The 11,804-nt window shown below is 35.8% G+C and overlaps 1 protein-coding gene across 1 annotated transcript in view; it reads right to left on the bottom strand.

Annotated features, from left to right (window-relative positions):
- Nucleotides 1-325: 325 nt before the first annotated feature.
- LOC106474638 (putative carbonic anhydrase-like protein 2) overlaps nucleotides 326-11,804 on the bottom strand; it is a 28,123-nt gene continuing 16,644 nt past the window's right edge. Inside the window, exon 3 of the mRNA XM_022402948.1 lies at nucleotides 326-477. Coding sequence (XP_022258656.1) covers nucleotides 329-477 — 149 coding nt within the window. The 3' untranslated portion in view covers nucleotides 326-328. The remainder of the gene's footprint in view (nucleotides 478-11,804) is intronic.

Below are 11,804 nucleotides of genomic sequence, written 5' to 3' on the forward strand. Positions count from 1 at the left end.
GTTAAAAGTACTACTACGAAACTCAGTGTTTGACTTCCATTATCTCAAAAACAAAAAATATCAAATGTAGTAACGAGGGTTAAAAGTACTACTACGAAACTCAGTGTTTGACTTCCATTATCTCAAAAAGAAAAAATATCATATCAAAAATATCAAATGTAGTAACGAGGGCTAAAAGTATCACTACGAAACTCCGTGATTGACTTCCATTATCTCAAAAAGAAAAAAATATCAAATGTAGTAACGAGGGTTAAAAGTACCACTACGAAAGTCAGTGTTTGACTTCCATTCTCTCAAAAAGATTTTGTTTTTTACTCTGCCTGTATTTCTATTTACTCACTCTGTTCTTCTCGACGTCCACCGGCCTCAAGTGAGGGTCAAACAATAATATCGACGGGTCAATATCCACAGGTGACTGGCGATGACCCATGTTACATAAGCTCCACTCTGGGTTCAGGAGGCCCCAGTAGTTAGGCCCTATAATAGAGTATTTACTATGACGTAATTGTGCTTGAATAGTTAAAAATTCCGGACAAATCACTTATCAGAAAGGAACTATCAATCATAAAACAGATCTCTTTGCTACTTTGTTTATAAAGAAATCAATTCCATAAAAATTAACCCTCAAAAATCTGAATAACAATCTTTAATAATCTGATTATTTAATCGTTTCTAAAACAAACTTTGTAGTTTATTGTTCTCCGATAATCTTCTGTACAAACTAATACATAACAATACTTTTTTTTTTATCCAGTTAAGAGGATTATCTGCCAAATATTGTAAGCTATAAGTTTTATTTTATCAAATAGTACAAGTTAGTTTAAAGATGAGATATTTTTAAATTAGATTCATAACGAGCTCTAAATCTCCAACTTCTCAAGTAAATCACCAGAAAAAGCTAATAAACGAGGTTATAAATATAAAAACATCTGGTAACATTCAACAAATAATCTCTAAAAACACGTTCATTCGATGATAGTCGAAGTTTAATGATGAACAGTGAGTAGAACGACGGCAGTAACAACGAACGTTTGACACGTGTGTACTGTACAGTAACAAACACTTAATTCACGAACGTTTGACACGTCTGTACTGTACAGTAACAACGAACGTTTGACACGTGTGTACTGTACAGTAACAACGAACGTTTGACACGTGTGTACTGTACAGTATCAACGAACGTTTGACACGTGTGTACTGTACAGTAACAACGAACGTTTGACACGTGTGTACTGTACAGTAACAAACACTTAATTCACGAACGTTTCGGAATATACATATTCCATCTTCAGCAAGCTACATTGAACAGGGTAAACTATTAGGTACAAATATTTATAAAGTAAACATTTTATAAAAGTACAGATGAAGTAAATTACAAGACAAACAAATGATGTTGATGTATGTATTCAAGCACAAATATATACACAAAGGGCTATATGTGCTCTGCCCACTACGGGTATCGAACCCTTTGAAATCCGCAGACATACCGCTGTGCCACTAGGGGGCAAACAAATGAACAAAGAATAGGATAATAAAACAATTATAACAATATTATATAAGTTATTCAGAACAGACTTAACTGTAGTGAAGTTGTGTTATTATTTAAAGTTGGGAGTTCATTTATAATAGATAAACTTTTTTTAATTAAAAGTTTAATATCCAGATGAGATGTCTTTGCAATCCGTAATCAATATGGACTGGTTGGTGTTTTCACTACGTGTGTGAATTGTAGAGTCTGATGGATTTGATAGTTATTTACCAGTTCTACTTGATACTCCCATATATTCGCAGGTGTAATTGACGTATAGTTTTGACAATGTTAGTGGAATTACAGTCACCACGTGTGTATACGATCCTGGAACGCATAAGGGTAGGTAACAGGTCTTTAGATCGGAATGAATTTTGTATTTTGAAAGATGATTTAAATATCATTTGTAGTTGAACTTGTGGATAAAACGTTCTAATTATTCTTAAAATTTGTGACTTTACTATGAAACTTTGCTTACCTAAGAAAGGAACGATCAGTCTTAATGGGTATTTATCAACAGTGTGTGTTTTCTTTGGGGTTCACATTTGTGAGAAAGGAAATTATTTGTTGGGACTTGAATAAAATGTAAGTAATTGTTGTCGTTTATAAAGAAAGAGGTAGTTAGAACAGGTGTAATATTCTCTATTGAGACGACTCACTATAGAGTTACGTTTAAAGGAATTCGGAATAAAATTGTCGAATCGAGGGACTGCTGTAGCCGAACCCACGTTCAGTTCACGTGCATACAATGTTCAGGTTAACGATTCCCGGTTACACTTGGATATAAGGCCAGTAAATAAAGATATGAATGTGCGTGAGTTAAGTGATGACCCGTATACGATCTCACAGGTTTCTAGTTGCTGGAACGTTCATTTGTTATAATCCATCGGGATCACTTTTACATCTTTAAACATTCAACAATCCAGTTTTCTTGAGAAGCTAGAGATATAGAACTTCGTGGGAACAATAGAACATTTGACATTTTGAACTACTGACCAGAAGAGTGAACATTTGACATTCTGTACTACTGACCAGAAGAGTGAACATTTGACATTTTGAACTACTGACCAGAAGAGCGAACATCTAACATTTTGTACTACTGACCAGAACAGCGAACATTTGACATTTTGTACTACTGACCAGAAGAACGAACATTTGACATTTTGAACTACTGACCAGAAGAGCGAACATTTGAAATTTTGAACTACTGACCAGAAGAGCGAACATTTGATATATTGTACTACTGACCAGAAGAGCGAACATTTGACATTTTGAACTACTGACCAGAAGAGCGAACATTTGATATATTGTACTACTGACCAGAAGAGCGAACATTTGACATTCTGTACTACTGACCAGAAGAGCGAACATTTGACATTTTGAACTACTGACCAGAAGAGCGAACATCTAACAATTTGAACTACTGACCAGAAGAGAAGCAGTAAGCAAACAACACCTGTTGACGCAAGAGTTTTGTCTGGCCCTTTTAAACCGAATATGTTTGACTCTAGCTTTTATTACGCAGGCCCTTTTAAACCCAATAAGATGTTTGACTTTCGCTTTTATTACGTCGGCCCTTTTAAACTGAATAAGATGTTTGACTCTAGCTTTTATTACTCTGGCCCTTTTAAACCGAATAAGAAGTTTGACTCTAGCTTTTATTACGCAGGCCCTTTTAAACCCAATAAGATGTTTGACTTTCGCTTTTATTACGTCGGCCCTTTTAAACTGAATAAGATGTTTGACTCTAGCTTTTATTACTCTGGTCCTTTTAAACCGAATAAGAAGTTTGACTCTAGCTTTTATTACGCTGGCCCTTTTAAACCGAATAAGATGTTTGACTCTAGCTTTTATTACACTGGCCCTTTTAAACCGAATAAGATGTTTGAATCTCGCTTTTACTACGCTGGCCCTTTTAAACCGAATAAGATGTTTGACTCTAGCTTTTACTACGCTGGCCCTTTTAAACCGAATAAGATGTTTGACATTCGCTTTTATTACGCTGGCTTTTTTAAACCGAATAAGATGTTTGACTTTCGCTTTCATAACGCGCGTGACGTTTTCAGCGGCATCACGCCTCGAACCCTGGACCCTCTGATAAGCAGCTCGTATATCAGTATACGATGCGTGTTGAATATTCTACCCTGCTAAAGGTTCAAGACAAAACTTCTGCAAACAAAGGTGTTTCTTCTGTAAACTATGATGGTTCTTTTTCTAGAGAATAGAGACCGCGTTAATCTAACGATTTATAAACTCTAGTGTTAACTGGATTTCTTTAATGACTTCACTGGTTAGACTTTAGGAACTCTTTCTTGATCAAGAGTAGTCAGAACAGCTTGACCACGTTCTTGCCTGTTTATACAATATATTTGGAGGGTTTATCTTTTCCTTGTTAAAGTACTCAAGGTTCCAAAACCTAAATGGCGTCCTAATGCTATATTTTGTTCTGATGTCATATTCGCAATGGATTCGTTTGGAGGAATGTGAAGGGGGAGGGGACATTGGCAGTTTACTGCGATATTTATCACGAATTGGTTTCAATGTTTTATCAGCTATCGGTGCATAACATTGTTACAGGATCGGATGTATTGCAACTGTTAGTGTGTCCGAACTGTGATTCTTGGTTCGCGTCCCTCTGTCACAGAACAACAACAAAAACAGGCACTACACACTTTGAGCACGTGGGTGCATTAAACGAAGTATGGCCAAAACCAACAATTTGGTCATATAAGAGTAGACATAATATACTATAGTATTTTGATTATCTGTCTCCTCTCTCTCGAAAATTCGAAGATAAACGTCGTAACAAGTGCTGGGTTATTTCAGAAGATTCTAAGATAAACGTCGTAACAAGTGCTGGGTTATTTCAGAAGATTCTAAGATAAACGTCGTAACAAGTGCTGGGTTATTTCAGAAGATTCTAAGATAAACGTCGTAACAAGTGCTGGGTTATTTCAGAAGATTCTAAGATAAACGTCGTAACAAGTGCTGGGTTATTTCAGAAGATTCTAAGATAAACGTCGTAACAAGTGCTGGGTTATTTCAGAAGATTCTAAGATAAACCTCGTAACAAGTGCTGGGTTATTTTAGAAGATTCTAAGATAAACGTCGTGACAAGTGCTGGGTTATTTCAGAAGATTCTAAGATAAACGTCGTAACAAGTGCTGGGTTATTTCAGAAGATTCTAAGATAAACGTCGTAACAAGTGCTGGGTTATTTCAGAAGATTCTAAGATAAACGTCGTAACAAGTGCTGGGTTATTTCAGAAGATTCTAAGATAAACGTCGTAACAAGTGCTGGGGTTATTTCAGAAGATATTCTCACGCTTTTTTCAATAATGTTCTTCTAGTAATGGTCAAACATTTAGACCCTAATTTAAAAGATGACGCAAAGGCTTATTTAGGATTAATGAACAACACACAGGTAATGACATCAAAAGAATGGATCACTTTCACACGACCTTACCAAATTAATGAGCTCAACAGGATCATTCCCATACGACCTTATCAAGTTAATTACATCAACAGGATCATTCCCATACGACCTTATCAAGTTAATTACATCAACAAGATCACTTCTGTACAACCTTACCAGGTTAATGACATCAACAAGATCACTTCTGTACAACCTTACCAGGTTAATGACATCAACAGGATCACTTTCATACGACCTTACCAGGTTAATGACATCAACAAGATCACTTCCATACGACCTTACTAAACCTGTTGATGTCATTAAAATCACTTCCGTAAAACCTTACCAGGTTAATGACATCAACAGGATCACTTCCGTACGACCTTACCAGGTTAATGACATCAACAGGATCACTTCCATACGACCTTACCAGGTTAATGACATCAACAGGATCACTTCCATACAACCTTACCAGGTTAATGACATCAACAGGATCACTTTCATCTGTTAATGACATCTGTACTAGCTGTCCCTAATTTTGAAATGAGAGATTACAGAGGAGACAGCTCGTGACCATCACCCATCACCAACTCTTGGGCTACTCTTGTCAAACCGAATAACGAGATTTGACCGTCACGATCCAAGAAACCTCAGTCCCACGTTATGGGAGTTCAGTGTTTAACTGGTAATATAAATGTAACAATAACTAACATCAAACGTCACATATTGCCGCTGGTAAGAGTAAAAACCTGTCCATATAAGGTAATCGCATCTAATTCGTTTTCTTTCTTTTTAAATCTCTAGCCTGATCAGGCACACATACAAAATAACAGTCGACTCAACATTAGGAGAGCATCAAAGAAGAACAGATCGTGACAAGTTTAAGAAGGAGGTACATCCTTTCTCTCGGTGATAGGGGTCATCGATCAATTTCTACATCAAGTTCAATTTCATGTTGTGTATTCAGTTTAGTGACATGACTTTCTAACACTTGGAGCTTTACTTCTGTTTTAAGTACATGACTTTCTAACACTTGGAACTTTACTTCTGTTTTAAGTCATGACTTTCTAACACTTTGAGCTTTACTTCTGTTTTAAGTCATGACTTTCTAACACTTGGAGCTTTACTTCTGTTTTAAGTCATGACTTTCTAGCACTTGGAGCTTTACTTCTGTTTTAAGACATGACTTTCTAACACTTTGAGCTTAGCTTTGTTTTAAGTCATGACTTTCTAACACTTGGAGCTTTACTTCTGTTTTAAGACATGACTTTCTAGCACTTGGATCTTTACTTTTGTTTTAAGTCATGACTTTCTAACACTTGGAGCTTAGCTTTGTTTTAAGTCGTGACTTTCTAACACTTGGATCTTTACTGCTGTTTTAAGTTATGACAAAAGATCACGTGCGGGTGAGTTGTACTTGCACATAGGAAGACCAAGTAGGAACAAGGCACGTGATTCGGCAGAGTGATGACCATTTTATTCCGAGAATGGAAACAATTACTGTAGCTATCAGAAACTAAGCGAAGTAAATGTTACTGCACGTTAATACCGCTACAAGGAACCAATATTCGTTATCACGTTACTGCAGAAAATCTATTTGGAGTTGCAATAACCGTTTTGAAATAATGATATTTCACTTAACAACAGGGCGGAGCCTAAATTCATTTTAGATCTATAAGGTCACGTAGTTTTTGAATGACTGAACGTGACTACAAATTAAAAATCCATAACAGAAGAACGCTTGAGTAATAAGAAGATAAGACCACCAAAGAACAGAAACAATAGCTTCTTACGTGCGTAAATACATTTAACACAGATGCAGGTTGCACTTTGTTGTGATAAAGTGGTCATATACCTGTTTATGTTCTGTTTTCAGTATTTACGATACTCAAATGTCTTTAAGGTAGAGTAAATGGCTGCCATTTCCACGAATCCTGATAAAACCTTTCTCGTGAGAGTTGTAAGTAGGCAACTTTTCGTTTACTGTTATGACGTGAGGAAAATCTATCAATAGCTGAAATCTTCTATTTTAGACCTGAAGTGATATTTTTAAGGAATGTATATAAATAATGAAGGCTCCCTCTGGTGTCAGCATTATGAAGAAAAAAATCCACCAGTAATTTAAATTATCTTTTGTTCCAGACTTGAACAAATATATTTTTTTTAATCTTTTTTAGGGTAGGTATAGAAATGAAAGCTCCCTCTGGTGTCAACATTACGAAAAGAAATAACTTAAACAGTAACTTAAATTATCTTTTGTTCCAGACTTGAACAAATATATTTTTATCTTTTTTTTTAAGAAATGTATAGAAATTAAGGCTCCCTCTGGTGTCAACATTACGAATAAAAAATAAACATCACTATCTCATATTATTTTTTGTTCCAGACTTGAACAAATGTAATTTTAGCTTTTTAAGGAATGTATAAAAATGAAGGCTCCCTCTGGTGTCATCATTATGACAAATCATCAGAAAAGTTAATTGATAAATTATCTCTGTAAGGAACTTCTGTTACCATAGACAAACTTTACGTTTCACACAAGGTTGGGTTTCACACTAGTTGGGTGTTTAATTCACACTTTCTAATCGACTGACTGTAGAAATAACATTCTCTTACACTTTGTATTTAACCAAGATTCTTGACGAAAGTCTAAGCTTATATTATGTGTATTTAACCACTCTCACCACAATACAATAGTGTTTTGTCTGTCAGTCAGTAGACACTAAAATGACGTCATATAAGGGACGCTTAACGTTGCAATTTGTACTATCGTGACGTCAGTAAAACGTGTGCATGCCATGAATCACGAGAAGAATTATACACGCTGTAGGCTACAACACAGCATGACATATGAACTTAAAAAACAATAAATAATTTTGTTTTTTACTCTTGAGACAGAACATTTTTGGGAAACCTGCGGAAGTACATCTAGTTAATAATTACTGTTTTACTGAATTTAGGGACTCGGTGCAATATGCGAAGTCTTGAGACTTATCTCTGAGCCACTGGGCAGATCGAGTAATTCTGATGGCTATATACTAAAGTTGTTTGTTTGTTTTGTTTTTCATATTAAAACTATGACCAAGTCTATTTCGCGTACATTGACATATTCCTAAGTATATTCAACTAATTCCGCACGCGCTCTCCAAAACATGACAGGATGATGGTCGAGCCTCGAGAAAAACAAACACCATCCGGTGTTATTTTTTTTTCACGTTATTATTTGGCGTCATATCGTACAACTCTATTCTTTGCTTCGTTTATCAAATATATATATTGGAACGCGCGGCCTTACTTAACGTGAGAACTGCTAGAAATGTGGGTGATGTCGCTGCTTTTCAAAGAGATCGTTAAACGCTTAATATAATATAAAGTCTATAAGTTTTTAATCCGGGAACTTTTATTCTCGTTCTTCTTCATTTTTAGTTCTCGCTAACGTAAAGCTGTTCAATCATCTTTATGGTGCATTATGGGTGACTATTGCCAATAGAAACTCTGTAGACCAGGGGTTCTCAAGCCTCCCGAGGTTACGTCCATCATAAATAGCCAGGCAATTTTAGGAGATCCCCAGATTTGATTTGGAGAGGATGAGAAGGGAGCAGTGTTCTAATATAGGTGAAGGGTGTAAAATAGTTGTTCTCTTACAAATAATAATAAAAACAAATGTTTGCGTTCGACTATCCCTTCTTTGTTGCGACACTTAAATGGTTTGTTTGCTTTTAGGGCAAAGCCACATTGGGCTATCTACTGTGTCTACCCGCGGGGAATCGAACCCCCAAAATTAAGCGTTGTAAGTCCGTAATCTTCTTATAAACCAGTTTGAGAAACGGATTCGAAGGCCAAAATGGGGAACATCTACACAAGTGTTAAACTCAAGTTTAACATTCAGACCATACACTTGCTAGGATTGTACTTAATGCAAATGGTTTGTTTTAGCGCTTAGTTCACTACGGGAAATCGAGCCCCGAATTTTAGCGTTGTAAAACCGCAAACTTACTGATGACCCACAAGGGGACCACGTGCTACGGTTTCGGTATTTTCAAGTTGTTGCAATGAAATTTCTAATACGTTTTTTTTTTTCTCAACATTGTTAGATTTGGTTTTCCATGGAAATTAACGCCATCATTTCCAGACCTTATTTTTTTTCCCTTTATTCCGAGATGTTTATTTGTTCATGACACTATTAACCACGCTTCCACGTGTTCAGAACTGTTTTTTTTTTTTGACGTAATACATTTCTTCGGCTTTACCGAGTCCTTTGTGTCTTAGTTATTTTTGTATTGATTTATTTACCAAATCTTCGACAGTTTACTTTATCGAACGTTTATGCGAGAAGAACTGGACGTATGGGAGCTATAATCACATGCCAGAATGATTATCTTTATCAAAGTTTTAAATCAATCGAACTTGACCCCCCCCCCCACCACCAAAATAAATTTCTTACTTGTTCTGTAGAAATAGCACAGATAGCACTTTGTGCTTAACTAAAAAACAAACTGTAGAAATATTTCAGTCAGCATGCATTTATTATAAGCTTCGAAACCTTTAGGCTTAGCAGGCATACAAAACGTTAGTTGAGACTTACGTTTATTACACCAGCGATGTTCGGATGTATGGAAAAAGGGGGCGTGTTCGAAGTTATCGACTATAGAAAAATTTGATGACGAGGAACCCACTTTCGAGACAATAAAGTTTGGAGTCGGCTTCAAACTTTATTTTCGACTATACAACTTAAAACGTAGCGCCCTCTCGTGGCAGTTAAAAAATGAAGATAGCATTATCAGGTTTGCATTACCACTAGGACTAATTACGGTGTAGTAGGTAGCTAAATTTTAAATCATAAATAGGCTTAAACACGGTAAAACTTGGTAAGTAATAAAAAAATACTTTTTGTCGCGGAGTTGCATATTTTGTTATTTACCTCTGGTTCATTATTTTTCTTTATTGACTGAGTTAACACGTGTTTTTAACCCATATTGTGGACGATACCATAAAACACACCCCCCTAACATTTAAAGTTGTGAATGCATTATAAGAGTAACAGTCAATTCCTTTACGTGAGGTGGTAGGGTGTGCCGATTGCCTGCCTTCCCTCTGCTCGGTAGTTTAACATTAGGGATGACGGCATAAATACAAACTAAAAATACAATTTTTAAAGACACCTAACTTAAAAAAGTAGTCCTATCGTTCATAAAATGTCAACTACGTTTTCTTTTGACAATTCACGAACTACGAATAACACTTGAGAATTCAAAGGACTGGTTGATCACGAAGCTAGAAGGTTCAATAAGTTATGGAAATGATCATTAAATAAAACAAAGATTTCTTAAAAGTATTCAAAACGAGAACAATTATATGTTGCACAATAAAGTTTTACTCCCCCCCCCCTACATTCATATTACTGAATCAATCAATCTCATACCCTCCCTTCTTATGACTAAACCCCATTACTCCACGTCCTTTCTTACAACAAAACAAATTACCCCCCCTTTATTATCATGATAGAAGCTATTACTTTACTCCCTTTTTATGACAGAACCAATCACTCCATTTTCTTCATATGACTGAACCCATTACTTCCTTTCCTTCATATGACTGAACCCATTACTCCTCTTCCTTCATATGACTGAACCCATCACTCCCTTTCCTTCATATGACTGAACCCATTACTCCTCTTCTTTTCTTACAACGGAGCCAGTTACTCCTCTTCCTTTCTTACAACGGAACCAATTATTTCCTCCGTTTTCGATAGCGGAACCAAATGAAATTGTTACAAAAGAACAAAAAACTTGAACCAGAATTCAAAACATGAAAAAAAAAAAAACAAGACAAAGAAGATGAAATAAGAGACCGGGTTCAAACAAAGTCTCTTTATGGTATAAAACCAGACATAGAAGATGAAATAAGAGACCGGGTTCAAACAAAGTATTTTTATGTTATATAACAAGACATAGAAGATGAAATATGAGACCGGGTTCAAACAAAGCATCTTTATGGTATAAAACAAGACATAGAAGATGAAATAAGAGACCGGGTTCAAACAAAGTATCTTTATGGTATAAAACAAGACATAGAAGATGAAATAAGAGACCGGGTTCAAACAAAGTCTCTTTATGGTATAAAACAAGACATAGAAGATGAAATAAGAGACCGGGTTCAAACAAAGTCTCTTTATGGTATAAAACAAAAATATAGTGTTTGAGGAAGACCCCGCTCTCTCGCTCATTGTCAGAATAGAGACAATAAATAAATCAGTCAGCTTCTCAGTAACTCCACGTGCGCTAGAATTTCCCTGGATCTAATGATTAGTTCCACAAAAGTTCTCACACCAAATCGAAAACAATTATTTGCTTTAGAATTAAAACAACAAAAACAATTCCTATATTAGTGTGAAACCTAACAGTGGGTATTGGGACTAATTATTTGATAATTGTAATCGCAACTATACTATCGGCTTTTGTTTGTTTCTTGTTAAACATTAATCTATCTGTGATGTGCAAACAATGAGTATAGAAAACAGGATTTTAGCGTTATATGCCTACAGATTTACCGCTGTTCCATTGTGGGGCATCCCAACAGTCCTCCCAGTGGCACAGCGGTATGTCTGCGGACTTACAACGCTAGAAACCGGGTTTCGATACCCGTGGTGGGCAGAGCACAGATAGCCCTTTTGTAGCTTTGTGCATAATTAAAAACAAACAAGCATCCCAACAACTAAGAAAATAAACAATAAGCGTACATTTTCTGTGAATTTGGAGAAAAACTTCAGTAAGCACTAATCATATTTTATTTTGAAACATAAATGTATATACAATTTTACAATAATTAGCAAATTCCGTATAAAAACAAGCAGAAAAGTGTT

Source organism: Limulus polyphemus, unplaced genomic scaffold (assembly GCF_000517525.1).
Source record: "Limulus polyphemus unplaced genomic scaffold, Limulus_polyphemus-2.1.2 Scaffold7466, whole genome shotgun sequence".
NCBI lineage: Eukaryota > Metazoa > Arthropoda > Merostomata > Xiphosura > Limulidae > Limulus > Limulus polyphemus.